The 15,235-nt window shown below is 47.5% G+C and overlaps 1 protein-coding gene across 1 annotated transcript; it reads left to right on the top strand.

The window, feature by feature from the left end:
• The first annotated feature begins 4,275 nt into the window (after nt 1–4,275).
• LOC149372753 (uncharacterized) lies at nt 4,276–4,701 on the top strand. Its single transcript, XM_089587199.1, has one exon. It carries the CDS (start codon nt 4,276–4,278, stop codon nt 4,699–4,701), a length of 426 nt encoding a protein of 141 aa, XP_089443325.1.
• Nucleotides 4,702–15,235: the final 10,534 nt, after the last annotated feature.

Here is a 15,235-nt window from a genome sequence, read left to right as displayed (position 1 = left end):
GCTTCTACTACAATGCCGAAGAGTTCGGAGAAAACGGCTGGAAAAGAAAATAGACATGGGCATTATGTGAGGGCTCCTAGAAGAGTGCCGCTCAAGCTTACCGGGCTTCAACTATAGAGTGTGCTTCGTGTCGCAATTGGGTTCTTTACTAGAAAAAGAAACCATGGACTGCTTGGAGAACTTCGATCCTCAATAGGGCAGTGCCCCAGCCCCCGCATTCCCCACTATGCCCCCCCCCCCCCCCCCCCCCCCCCCGCTGGTCCCTCCTTCCCCGCGAACATCTGCGAATAGCGTCGAGGCCACCATTGTTGCTGATCGCGTTTCTCTCGTTATTTCGGCTCAGTCGACTCCGATAATGAGGTCACACTGCTCAATACAAGCGCCTGCGTCAGCTACCTTTTGAACTACCATCCCCCCCCCCCCCCCCCTTCTAGTTTTCCTTGAAATCCGTCTACGGCTTTGAATTTGTTTCGTTGGGGCCTATGTTGCTTGCGCCGAAGGGAAGCTCTCATTACAAGTGCATCATTTCATTTCTTCTTCTTTTTTCGCCGTAATTTATAATGTGATAAGGGCGCCAAATGGGAGGTCTTCTCGTCTTTTATACCGTTAAAAGGAGGGCATTTTCCGTGGTACAGGTAACGTACTGCATTAGAAGTATATGAAAATACTACTATTAACATTCGAACAAGAAAAAAAAAGAAAAATTACGTCTCATTGTTTCAAAGCCCGCGTGCACCTGTGAACATCGGCTAAGGTTTCGCCGAAGGTCAAATATTATTTCTTAGAATTTCAATGTTCCATGACATTACTGATGCAAGACGATTCGCAGTGCTTTACAGAATGACCACTCGCTTCTTTCCAGTACAGAGCCGTCAGTATTGAGCGCCTGAGACAATCATTGGCAGCCGGGCTACGCGCAAGAAAACTGCGGACGGGACTCGTTTCGATGAACAATGAACAACGGTTGCCCTTCTCCTTCGGTCCGCCTTTTTCTTTATCGGTTCTTCACCACTCTCTGCCTCCAGCCAGCCCAGCTATAGCGGCGCACAGGACTCTCACAGGAAGCCCTCCGACACAGCGGAGTTTCCGTCTGTGATTGGAGGGATTTTGCGCCGCAGGTGGCTCTGCCATGCTCGCGTTTTCAATACAAGCACTGCAGCTTTTCGCAGGCCACAAGCCATATTTCGGTACAGCCACCTTGCCTCCTGTCTAAGCAGAAACAAAAAGATTCCCTAAAAAAACAAAAACTAAAAGAGAAACTCAAGTGCCATTGAGGAAAGCTAAATAGATGTGCGCGGCTCTGTCCCTTGTCCCCTTCCTATTTCTTCCTTTTTCTTCACGAAAATAAAAAGAGTAGACGTTTCTTGGTGTTCACGTTGTTGTTATTTTTGTTTAAGTAGCAAACAGCTTTTTTTTTATTTCCACACCGTCGACCTGTCGCTCGACGCTCGGTCTGAAGCACATCGACCATGAAATTGCGATGTAGCCATCGCCCACGCCGAGCCAGCGACAGTTTCGCCTGCGTGGAGTAGGAAGGAAACATTGGTCAGTGCAAATTTAGATGGATAGACGGTGCAGGACGTTGCAAACAGGTCCTCCTCCGACCCTTCGAGCGCGCGCTCTCTCCACGGATCGCCCGCTTCCGTGACCGGAGGCTAGCTAGCATCGTCCAGCGTCGCGTGTGTTTGTCGGGGAGGAATCGTTTCTCACTGTCTAGCTGAGCCATTGCGTAGTGCTCTCTGCGTGGCCTCTGACGCCAGCCATCGCCGTCTTCTTTTCAGTCTCCTGCGCTGCCATCCCCCATTCCTATCTCCTCCCCCGTGACAGTCGTATCTCGTCGGTGTGTACTGGCCCTACGTCCCCGCAACAGCGAAATGTGCGACAGGAGACTCTTGCGTCATACGCGGGGCCGTGATAAATGAGTTGCTTCATGCAGCCGTCGTATTGGAGGAGAGGGGGGAATGGTAACTGAGACCCCTTAAACGTGACTGGAATGCATCTTCAGCTGCTTGTCGATCCCCTTGCTTTTCTTTTCTATCGTCAGGGTTGTGGCTTACAGCTTAGGCTCGGGTGCTGAGAAATATCACGAGCAAATAAGGTGCCTATCTGTCTGTCACTCAAACAAATGGCATTGTTCTACGGTGACATCCTCTGTAAGTTGGTGTGTCGCGGGTGTATAGTTTTTCGAGCATGCAATCGTTGACAACGAGTGTTCCCGCGGTTGCGGGCGTGTTTTCAAGACTTGAAAGTTGATGTCGTCTTTATTTATGGTGCTACAAACCGTAACTGTCAGGCTCAGATCATTCAAAAACAGCGTCACTTGGCATAATTGTTAGCGCCTTTAGTTTCCATTTGCTTAAAAGAAAACATCCGAAAGCGCCATCTTCAGGTTAGTCGTTTTTTGATCAGGCGAGCTTTTATTGTTTGATTTTTAACACGATAGAGTCAAGGACGTCGTGCCGCAGTAAAGCCGGTGTCGTCGTCGTCGGTGGAAGCGGCGGCGGCGTCATTAGGCGTCAGCGAAAAATCCACGAAATATACCAAGAGAAGAAACCTAGATAGGCAACCTAGGTTGCTTGTGTCGGGGTTCAAACTGCGAGTTTCACGAGTTTGGAACTTGACAGACAGTTTGTGTCGTTTCATGAGGGCGTCTCATTTCTCCCCACATGCCGTCGCCTTTTTAACCACAGACTGGGGGAAAATGAGGTATAATCGTAAATTTTTCTGCCATAATTTTGTCTTTTGTCGTGTTCAGCATTACTATAAATGGCGGCCGCACTTCCAAGAACGTAAATGATGCTCCTGTATTGTTATATTTTGCAGTGCTAGAAAAATAGGAAGTGTTAATAATTTGTGACTTTCCCGTTTCGTTACGTCTCCCCTGTTTTCTTATAACTGCCACCTATCACTCCAAGTGAGCATAGACGCCTCTCGGTAAGGTGTTGGCGATTTTCTGCTCAAGATAATGATTCATCGCAAGTCAAGAGCGCAGAACTATTGGACATGACTATATTGATTAAAACCGAGCTCACATGGATAAAACTGGTCAAGGAGCATCCATGGGCATGAGGCGAAATGAGCCTTGGCGTATATTTATGACCGGCCGCAAGAAGTGTCCGTAGTTTGGCAAGAAGTAATAGGCGCTTGTGAACCTGTGCGGTATGTAAGCAAACGGCTGAATAAAATTCTTAATTTCCAAAGCGTGCCAGCCAGGTCCTCTGCTATCTAAAGGTTGGAGGTAGCACATAGGGTAGCACGCCAGACACCTATTTAAAGTTCCCTCTTTTGGCAATTGCAATTGATCACTGCGAATGTGTAGATTTTCTGTTCAGCATGTGGCAACATAACAAGTTGGCGCTACCCAGATGCCTCGTAGTCACCGGCAATGAAAGTAAAAAAGTCTAGGTTAAGGCCTAGTTGAGGTCCTAAACTGCCAGGTTTATGAAAGTTTCCACTTTCATACTGATGTGTCCTGAAAAAGACCTCAACAGTTGAGTCCAGACGCCGAGCTCGATGAAATAGACAATCCCCCCACGCCTTTTTCTAGTGCTTCAGAATCTAAACAGCGCCTTTGTGGACTGCCTGAAAGATAATTATGTTTTTCTTTGTTTTCCTCAAGATAGCGCTTAGACACACCACACAGGGTCATTGCATAAAATGGATTGGGGGAGGAGGGGGGCGGGCGGAGAGGGGGCATGCGGAATGCGTATATTTAAGTGAGCAATGCAATTTCAGCTTATGTTTGACAGCGAAAAGCGCTCTGCAGAAACTGAACCAAAATTCTTACAGGCCAGTATGAAGTTTGAACTCGTTTTATGGCCTTATTTAAGAAAGAAGAAAACACTTGTGCAAGTTGGTGGGTGCCAGTGGTTCGAATAATAACTACCTGAGATAATTAGACTGCATATCGTAACTTCAGCATTGTTTCTTTTTGCTAGAAACGCAGTGCTTGGTAGTTTTCTGCTTCCTGTTTTAAACGACACGACCTGCACCTGCAACTCAGCTTTTTTTCGCGCCTAAAACGGCCTCTTCTGAACGAGCGCGTTCCCTGGCGGCGAAGAAAACGAAGGACGGCTTGCTTCACCTTTCTCCCACCGCCCTTGAGCCAACAGCAGCAACCGGAGGTGACAGCGGATCAACACCATGACCCTCGCCTCCGTGGGGCGCACTCTCGTCGCCGTCGCCTGAAAGTGTACCACCGGTTCCGGCGGCTCCGTTCCACATCTGTACCAGGCCAGCAGTCTGAGTAGCGACCGGCACCAGGCACGTCCAGCCATGGCTTACTACACCGGCTACATGCGGACGCCTTCGGGTGTGCTCAAGATGTTCCAGATCCTGGTCGGCCTGGTGATCGTCATCAGCCTGATGAAGTTCAACTACGACCAGCAAGAGATGGCCTACACGTTCCGCCTGGACACTGTGCTCATGGCCATGACGGCCTTCACCTTCCTGCTCGTGTCGGCAGTGCTGCTACTGTGTGCGCTGCTCGACGGGCCCATGCATGGCTTCAGCGTCACCTACCGCTTGCTGAACGTGTTCGCCGTGTTCTGCTACCTGCTCTCAACCACGGGCTACCTGGCCTCGGAGTTCCGCTACGGCGCCGACTGGCACTTCAGCCTCTCCACGGGTCTGCTGTGCGTCGGCAACACGGTCGCGTACGGAGGCAACACTTTCCTCGCCTACAAGACCCTGATGGAGTGACCATCTTCTGACCCCCTTCCTCTGGTCGATACCCACGCCCGTTTCGCTCCCAGTAACGTCCACCGCCACCACTAACTACATTGACTTTTACTCTGGAAAGGGACTTGCATTAGCGATGTTAAAGTTCTTTGTGGCGTTCACCCGGTGGCGTCTTTTTCTTTTTGTCTGAAGCCTGCATTAAATGTCAGTGTTGTTTTGCTGTAACGAATCGCTGTAGTACGTAAATTAATTAGTGGTGAATGCCTCAGAGTGGCCGATAAGGTTTTTTAAAAAGATACATTCTGGTTTTTACATTTCATGGATAAATAAGACAAAGACCTAGTCCGAACGCGAATACAGTGCTGGAGTATTAGACTAAACAGACTGGGGAAATGCCGCTGCTTCCCTCTAGGGCTTTAGGCTGGACAGTGGTGATTCACGAGGAGGTACCCACTAGCTTCTGTGGCCCTTGTCGGCTTACTTTGTGCTGCAACTATTCAACATTATTTATTAACGGCGCCGTCGCTTCTACTCCGCAGTGAAGTTCCGGCTATAACCATTGCCTCCGTACCTTTTAATATTGCTATTTTTTCAGCAGTTCTGGAATCAGCTCTTACGGTGCCAGAGGAAAAAGTTTTGATAGCTCTGGTAACATCGGGTATTCGCACTTATTCGCTGCCACAGTCCTCTTCGCTCAGACCATTAGCAAATATACTTAAGAGTGCTTAGCCAAGCGGCAGACTCGCAAACTTCATATCCGGGAAAACAGCGTTGACACAGTTTCCCGGAACTCGGCTTCTGACTGCTGTTTCTAGGAAGTTCTTCTATGACCAAGCGACCATTTCGAAACGACAGAACCAAAGCGGGCGCCAAATGTCAGTTCCAGCAAACTTTTTTTCCTTTGCACTTTTGATTAGCTCTATTTTTATTTCCGTTTATTCCGTGCAACGCTGCGTGTGAGTCTCTCATTATGCCCCCAAGACGCACTGACCGGCGTATTCTCCAGCCGGCCGATGCTAAGTGGTCTCGCGTCGTTCTCGCTCGCTCCTCGACTCGAAGACGCCAAGCTACTTCGCTCAGCCAATGGCGCGGTTGCGATTTGAGGACGGGCTTTCTTGCGGTCGCTATACTACACGAAACAAAAGCATAAACTCGTCGTCCACTTTGCAAGCGACTGATGCGGCGGCTCGACCGCTCTGTCGCCAGCAGTCGGCGGGCACTTTGGCCAAATTTCCTCGCGTATATAAGTATATAAGGTCGCGCTGGTGTCGCAGTAAAAAGGATTTCCTCGTACTCTACGCGACAATCCATCGGCTACGCGCTCGCCTCCATGAAAGCGAAGCGCGAGTGTCTCCTCTTGCTTTTTCTGCGGGGAAAAATAATAGCAACGTCGATTCGATGTCGTTCATTTTTCTTTCACTTTTCCTCTTGTACTTTCTTCTCCCCACTGTTCGCAGCGCTCTCTCCAGCCATCGCCTCTACCAGCGCGGCGTCTTGACGACGACGAACACAACGCGGTGACGTTCTCTTCTTTCTCTTCTTTTCACTACGTTCCCTTTGTCTTCTCTTTCTCCGCCCACAGCTTCCAGTTCCCGCCCCGCTCTTGTTTCTACATGGATGCTTCGTGGATGGCTAGTACTGTGCCGCCGCAATTCCGCTCCCTACGCTGTTGGCTGCTGCCAGTGCCCGCTCTCGGACGTCCGCGGGTCCTGACGAGCTCCGCTCTTCGTGCCTCGTTGTCGTCATTTTATTTAGAGGCTTGTGCTTTGCACTTTCGGTCGTCCACCCCAAGTCGCTCGTCTCCCCATTGACGAAGCGCTTCTCTGCCCGCTGACGTTTTCCTCTTCCCCTCTTTTCTTCCGACTCTGCCGCTTGGGCGCAATCGATGGCACCGGAGACTAGCAAGTACGGGGTGCCCCAATGTTCTTTCTGCCTCTTCTTCTGTTTTATTTTTTTCTTTGCTCAGTGTTCTTTCTTTATTTTATTTGGGGGCTCCGCACAAAGCAGTGAAATGCTGCACGGAGGTGGACAGGGAGTTTGAAAGAACGACGGCAAGGTTGCTAATTCAGCGAGCGCAATTGAAGGCGAGGAATTCGGCGAATGCGAGGTTATTGCTCTTCGCTTCAAGCGAGTTGTGAACGCCATGACAGTTGGACAGCGCTTGAGAGAAGCCTCGCGGAAAATGGCATTGATTCCGAGACATCGAGGTATAAAATAACTGTGTGGTGACCACTGCTGTTCTTTTTTCTCTTTTATTTAGAGAGGAGCGGGAGGGGGGATCGGCATTAGTTTACTAGGTTGTTGCGCATTATAGTAGAGGCTTGATAGATTTCATACATTCCCTGGGATGAACAACAATGAGTTTATAAGTCAGCAGTGACAGTTATGGAGGCCAAGCAGTAGGAAGTTAGCTGTCTTTGTGTTTCATGATGCGAATAATCAAACCAGGAAAATTTCTGCTGTTAATAGATTCGATCCCTATACGTTAAAGGAAATAGGTATTCTCGTGCGTCATGATGCGCCGTACATTACAAACGTGGTTGTAAAAGGAGTGTAACGAGACAACTATAGAAGTACTCGGGAGACATATCTATACTCGGTATTTGTAGCGGAATTAGCTTAACACTGTTCAGAATCATGTTTTTAGGAGTTCCGGGGAGTTGCAGCATTTTCTCATGGGCGCAACCTTGTTGGAGACGTAATTGCATCCATTTACGGCATGGTCTGGGCAAGACCACTTTATGGGCTTGTGCGGTCGGCCTCAGCTGCGTTTGGCTGAGCAGTATGAGTCGCTAGCTGCGCTGTGTAATCGTTCTTTTGAGTGTTTATTTCCTGGATGGTGGACGTAAGGCGACCATTGATCCGTCATGCCTCTCGCAGCTATGCTAGCCCTTGTCTCACACTGCTGCCGCTGGCCCACATTGCATGTGCGCACACCATGTGCGTCCGACGAGCAACGAGTGCTCAGTACAGAAACCACCTCCTGACGAAGGAAAAGGAAAGAGAAATTAGTTCGCCCATTTCTCGTACGTCTCCAATTATGGGGCGCTATTTCCCACTCACCGAGCGAGCGGTGTAGGCAGAACGACTAGCCACTTCAAGGTCGGAAGCAGAGGTAATAGGATAGGGTTTGATTTGCCGGAACTGGCTTATCTGGCTGGCATTGAAATCGAGGAGGCTTTAGCCGGGGTAATGTATTTTCACATTCAGCGCAGCCTGTGTGTTTACGTGCTCTTGCAGTCATTTGCGTGAACGCTGGACGAAACTGTTTCCTGACAGCACCTTCCTTTTCTGTATTCATAACTTCCTCCTCTCAATACTAAGCGCCAACTACCTGGAGTACACGAGTGCACAAATTGAGAATCGCTTGACCGTTACCGCGCCTTTCACCAAATCCTAACCTCCTCCTCCCCGCATCTCTAAAAGCGTATTCGCACCAGCCATTGTCGGACACCATGCGATCTGTTTTGGTTATTTCGATGCAGTCGCTCCCTACTTGTCTTGGGCTGTGGTTTTGTGCTCCAAAACCGCTACAAATAGACTGAAACCTGTCTTGCCAAGTCTGCGACTCGCCAGTGTGAATCCACCTCAATCTCGATCGGGTAAGCAGAGATGAAGAGGATCGCGCAAAAGTTCCAGCAGTTTTTCATCTGCTCATATTCTCACAGGAGCTTCCACAGAAGCCATACAAAGAGGACAAACAACGACTTTTCCGCTCCAACAGATGTCTTTGTAACTGCCAGCAAAAACAGAAGCATCATTACGACAATACAGCGCTCGCCTATGGTGAGGGTTCTGCCAATAAATGTTCATTCATTATTCATTCATTCATTCATTCATTCATTCATTCATTCATTCATTCATTCATTCATTCATTCATTCATTCATTCATTCATTCATTCATTCATTCATTCATGAATAAATTAGATTATAATGACGCGGAAGAAGCATGTCCTATCTTCAGACATCCCTAGCACCCGCATCATACTTTTTCTCAACCACAGCGTTCCCGCAACATATTAAAGTCCACTCGCGCCTCAAGTGCCGAAATATTCTGATCACCTGCTTCTCCTGCTTAGAAAGGCAAGATAAAAAGAGAGGAGAAGGGGACCGAGGTCAAAATCGCCTCCGCTTCTATTTTTGTTTTCTTTAGGCATCCCGTTTGGTACTTGCACTTGCCACTCGACGGGAGCCAATGCCCTCCGGACGAGAGAGCTTGGCCTCGGCGAAGCCGGTCGATATTCCGTCATCGTCAGCGTGAATCCGCAGCCTCTCTGCCTAAGGAAATGATGTGCCCGCTAGCAGGACAGAAGGTAGAAAAAAGAAGAGAAAGTCTGACATGAACGCATAAGTTTTCAGCCCACGAGTGAAGAGGCAGGCTGGCAGGTTGGAAAGGAGAAAATTTCGCTCATAGAGACAGTGTATCTAAACCCGCAGAAGAGGACCCGGGAATTAAAGGAAAGAGAAAGTGCAGACTGGACGGAAAGCTTAACCTCTTTCATTCCCTTCACGTTCTCTCGTTCTTTTCATCGCGGAGCCTGGTGTTTCTTGTCTATAATTTCCGCTCGCGCCGCGAAGACGAGCCCGCACAGCAGCGGCCGTCTTATATGAAAGCTGATTTATGCCTCTAATATTTGTTCGCGACAACTCGCCGAGTTCGCTGCAGCAGTTTCTGGCAAGCTTTATACACGCAGCACGTTCTTACTTTCTTTATCGCTCTCTGTGCTGTCCGAGACGGCAGTTTTATTTTGCGCTCAGAGCATCTCAAATTGTGATATATACGGTTCATTAACATGCTGACTCGTGGGCGCCAGAGCAGTCAGCTGCTCCGTATTTGCACATGAATTTTCGCCTCGGTCCGCGTTTCGTGGATTGCTTTGTGCGGATTTGATGTTCGTGCTTGTGCAAACCATTCGCCTGACTTGTCGTGTAGCATTTTCATTTACCCTTAGATGTTTGCACGAAGCTAAGTCATGATTTATGCGCCGCTTGCAGTACCACAAAGTTTTGTCCTGAGCCACTGGTGGATGGTGTGAAATATCAAGTTTTTCTTTATAAAGTATCCGTTTTTTTTTGTGTGTGTATGTGTGTTCTAGATATAGTTCGTGTGAAAGCTCATCTTTTTCCATTTTATAGGTTGTCCAGTAATTTGTCTTTAATCTTTCAAATTAAAGAAATATTTTGCTTACAGAGAGAACGTACTTTATGCCCCTATACATGATCGTTCCGAATGCCTCCCAACCGAATGTCATTCGACTTGACTGCTGAACTTACGTTGCTAAACGAAGTTTTTCAACGGCTTTTGGTTCAGATAATATTCGAATGGACCGAGCTCCGCCGAAACATTGGGTATTTTGGAATGCCTTCGAAACGTGAGCACAGTCCGCACCGACCAGTAGCCGTCGCCATCGCTTCGCCAAGCTCACAGCCCCGCCGGGCGACTTCTGCTCTGTGGCTGTTGATTTCGATATCCGCTGCTTGGATATCTGCAGTGCACAGCAAATATCTCGTGTACTCGCCAAATGAGTTCTTGAAGATAAGAGTACAGCACTGAAGATTTTCCGCGTGAACGCGAAATTTCCCCAGGAGTGCACCGATGAGGACAACTGCATTTCAGTACTCTTGCTTACACCGCTGCTTCCAAACAGGCTAGCGCTCGTTTGCATGACCTAACACACAATCTGGACTTTAGTTACATTAAATAATGTATTCGCTGTTGTGCCGGTTGTACCCGTGCTTGTTTACGAACTGCGACAGGCTACAGGAAGCGCCGATACAATCGATACTTGACAGCCGGGTAGCTGACATGGCGCAGGACCGGCGTTCCTCGCTAGTTGTCCCTGTTTACTCCAACGCGACCAATAGTTGATTATAAATCGCTTTTCTCAGAAGTTTGTTCGGGGACCATTCGCATTAATTGAGACGGCCTAATTCGTTAACTAAAAGCGACGGCGACAATTGCTGCTGGCCGCGTAAAACATCGCTCGGTAGTCTTCGGCGCTTCTCGATTTCAGTTCACTGTTGCTAGAACTACACTCGATGGCCATTTGCATTCGCTAAAACTTGTGAAATCACACGCCGAACCCTCTGGGCTCGCTAGGTCGAAGCTCCAGGGGTCCGTCGCCGGTTAAAATTTAAGAATTTTGCAAGCGTTTGTGCCTGGTGAGTGTTGATCAGAGGCGGATACAGCATACCCCTTTGAGAGGGAAAACGGAGGGGGGGGGGGGGGGGGGGTACACAGCGGGCATGCCTGCAAACAAAGGTTTATTTTTTGTTCCCCAGTGCTTTCCTTGTTATTCAGTTATTATCAGTTATTAGTGTCGGTGGCTTTTCGTGACGTAATTCGGGCAGATAAATATGTCTCCCGTCGGCATTATGCAATACAAGGGGGTACCCAAAAGAAACAGGACTTATTTTGTTTGAACTTATTTGTTCACATTTTAAGCACAGACCTTCAATCTCCTTCAAAGTATTCTCCACTTGCAATGATACGCTTGTCGAATCTTTCATTCCATTTCTCAAAACATTGTTTAAATTCATCTTTTGTGATGCTTGGCAGTGCCTCCGTAGTTTTTTTCTTCACCTCAGCAACATCAGCGAAACGCTTTCCATTCACCTATTTTTTTCATTCTAGGAAACAAAGAAAGTAGCACGGGGCAAGGTCAGGAGAGTATGAGGGTTGAGGAATAGGGGTCATGCCATTTTTGGTCCAAAATTGTCGTAGAGACAGGGCTGTGTGAGCAGGGGCATTGCCATGATGGAAAAACTAATCACCCGACCGCCACAAATCTGGCCGCTTTCACCGCACACTGTTGCCCAATCTTTTCAAAACATCCAAGTAGAAAGCCTGGCTAACTGTCTGACCCTGCGGAACAAATTCTCAATGGACGACTCCTTTCACGTCGAAAAAACAAATCAGCATTGTTTTGAGGTTTGGTTTCACCTGACGAGCTTTCTTGAGGCGAGGTGAATTTGATGTTTTTCATTGGCATGATTGTTGCTTTGATTCAGGATTCGATTCAGGAACACTTGAGTTGTCCCCATAGCATCGTCCTTGTACGTCTTTCTTATTATTTCAAGAGTTTCCATTCAACTTTTTACGAGCAAAAATCAGAATTTCACCGGCGCACGCTGTTCACGAAAATCAGCCATTGCAAAAACGACATTCACACAAAACAGTCGTCACTCTAAAACTCTGCCTAAACAAGTCTGACCTCCTTCAACGACGGCACTCGGCTTACTGACTCTGGAATGTTCGTTCTATGCGCTCCTAGTGGCAAAACGCGGTACCACAGAAGCTTTGCCGACCAAAAAATTTAGTCCCGTTTCTTTTGGGTACCCCCTCGTAAATATTTTCTGCTTCTTAATATTTTTATAAAGTTAATCAGAATGACCAGAATATATATATATATATATATATATATATATATATATATATATATATATATATATATATACCAAAACATTTATTGACCACCAGATAAATTACGTGTTCTGTGTTTTCTTAGAGTTCGCGCAGCATTATCTTTATATCTATAAAATATATTTCGATAAACTTCGTATCGCTCAACTGATAATTTTGCGTATAACGTAGCATAAAATTTAGGTGGTTCTAATTTCTTTCATTTTGCTTGTAATAAAAGCGAATAAAATTAATGAAACATTGTTCTCCAAGCAAGCTTCTTTTTGGGAAAAAAAAACATAAATTTCAGAAATAGAAAAGTACAGCTTTAAGAAGCATCCCGAAAATTTTCAGAAATATCGTCACGATATAGGTATATTCTTATTCGTTTCATATGAGCAGCCCCAGTAGGTATAATGTCAGAAATCTCTCTCTTCGCGATCAAAAAAATAGAGACGATTATGATCGTCCGTAATGCGAAATTGAAGCGCAGCTCTTCACACGCCACTGCTAGCTGGTATATCGTGTTACGCCACTGGTCACCCTCCGGTAGTCCATAGTCCATGGCAGGTGGCGTTTCGATCTTGTACTACCTGCGACCGTTGTCACGCCACCTGACAACCGCTCTCTGCATAAAAGCAGAGAGGTGACATAAGGTTAGAAGCGTAGGAAAACTTACTTAAAGAAAGTGGCGAATTTTAATAACAATTTACAACACAGTTAAACAAAAATATAGACAAAAAGCCGAGCACAGAGGCAACTTCCACCCCCCCGCTTCAAAGGGGGCACTCCTATCTTCCATCCATCCATTCATCCATCCACTTGGACCCGGACTAGCCGTTGGCTATGGGTCCAAAAAGTGTTTGTATTTCCTGTAAAAGAAATTCAAAATAAATTGAAATTGAATTGAATTGAATCCAGCTGGTAATACCAACGCCGACAATGAATATGGTGTATAGTCCACGAACAGGCGCCTAAGAGAAAAGCCCAAAGGATATGAATGATAAGTAGGGGTTGGCTTTTTCAGTTCAAAGAGTAAAAAAAAAAAAAAGTCGGAAAACGTGTGCCGAATCCAGTTTTCGGCCGTAAGGCCAGTACACACGCCACAACTAGCCGGCCATCGATGGGAGTTGCACTCAGACAAAGGAGTAAACAAATTAAATAGCGCAGTTGTGCATCTCGAGGCATTATTCAGCTGCTCTGCACGCTTCTGCAAATTGGGAGGCTTCAGCATCCAAGTTGGCGGGCCGTTGTATAGAGCAGCAACACCCAGACACTGTTAGCTCAGCGCTTTCTTTAGCTATTTTGTTTCATCCGGTCGTGCAGCCCTAATCCTCCCCTTCTCGCCCGGCGCCGTTGGAACGGGTTTGTTTGAAAACAAACGCTGTGAATTGCAGGAACAGCGGTGAGCCGACTGCGTTAGCCGATTCGTTCCCGCAATGCACAGCGGATACGTGGACTCCTCGGGTTTGGAGAGGGCCGTGAACTGTGCCGGTTCAGCAGCGCGCCGCGTCTGATGTTTCGGAAACGAACGGTAAAAAATTTGAGCGCGAACAAAGCGGTGCGCGCAGTACCGGCTGCATTTTGGCTCCCATTTGGTTGTCGCTATCCTTTTGAGTGGGTGGTTTGTGCTGTAAGTGCGCGTAAACAGCTTCGCAGAATCCATGTGGTGCTCCCGAGTAAACAACCTCGTGGGCAACAGCGTGCTACTGGTAAGGAGACTTTTTGGCGCAAAAAGGGGAGACTCGCGAGGGAACAAACGCATATTAAAGACATCCTAGTCGAAATTAAGAAGAGGAAATGGGCTTGGGCAGGGCATGTAATGCGAATACAAGATAACCGCTGGTCCTTGAGGGTAACGGAGTGGATTCCAAGAGAAAGGAAGCGTAGCAGGGGGTGCAGAAAGTTAGGTGGGCGGATGAGACTAAGAAGTTTGCGGGGATACGGTTCCCGCAGCTGCCAAATGACAAGGTTAATTGGAGAGACATGGGAGAGGTCTTTGCCCTGCAGTGGGTTTAGCCAGGCTGACGACGAGGATGATGATGATGATGGCTTTGTTCTTGGTGGAGAGACGGAGAGAGCGGAAAGGGCCTAGCTTGGTGCTCGCGCCGCTTCGAAGAATGAGAAACTGCTACGATATGCGCTTGTTAGGTCGGTCAGACTGACAGGTTTCGTGAGGAGAGAGCTCAGGCCTAACGTTCCCGATCGCTTTCTATGGTAGCGAACACCCTGGTCGATCTGTAAATGCGTTGTAAATAAAATGCTTTACGTTCCTGTCATCCACTTAGGGCATTTGCTTAGTTAATTAGGCTTCCCCTCTTTGCGTAAGGACACTGACACGAATCCATGCACAAACGCCACGAAAACGTGTCATGTTCTGGCTACCTCGACGGATAAGCGGCAGTTCCGTCGATGTCGTCAACATGCCAACCATGTGAGGCCACCTGACCTCTCGCTCCACCCAGGGCAGCAACCCAACATTAGCATGAAAATTCCTAACCTTTAGGAGTAAACTTACACCTGCGTGTGCGTCTTACGGTTCCTTCCGTTCCTTTTTCAATGGCAATGGCATTTCTCCCCACAAGCACGGCTCTGAGTACGACTATTTCTGTGCTAAGTACTAATAAATTGAATGATAAAAAGGTGAAGAGAAATTCTAGGTGGCTTTTGACCGCACAAGGTACCACATTATATCGCCCGAAAAAAAAAAAAAACCGTAATTCATCCCTAGAAAATAATATGCTCTGAAAAAAAAAACTAACTAAAACTGCATTCTCAAATAAGCGCAAGAATGTCAGCCGACTTTTCAAAAATAAAAGACGAAAATTCGAACCCTTAATGATAACTAATGAAAACGAACAGTTGGCTCGTAGCGAAGGTTGAGCGCAAATACCAAACACTTACGGTTCTAACACTTCGCTTTAAAGCCAAACAGAGGCGATCAAAAACAAAATCTAGAAAAGAAGATGCCCCGCGAGCATGGCTACTCCACGTCTCATCCCTGCGTTTTTCCAAGGCTGTTGCCACACGCCAACTTTGCATGCGACAAATGGTGACTGGTTCTTGACTGTGCAGGCTGGCCTTCGCGCTGCAGAGGCATTGACTGTAGCTTGTCGGGCGCGGTTCAGGTGTCCGCCGAGATATGTGACACAG

Source organism: Amblyomma mixtum, chromosome 1, assembly GCF_055824585.1.
Source record: "Amblyomma mixtum isolate Tamu chromosome 1, ASM5582458v1, whole genome shotgun sequence".
Classification (NCBI taxonomy): Eukaryota; Metazoa; Arthropoda; class Arachnida; order Ixodida; family Ixodidae; genus Amblyomma; species Amblyomma mixtum.
Note: the sequence above shows the minus strand (reverse complement) of the source record. Positions and strands in the feature narration are given on the sequence as shown.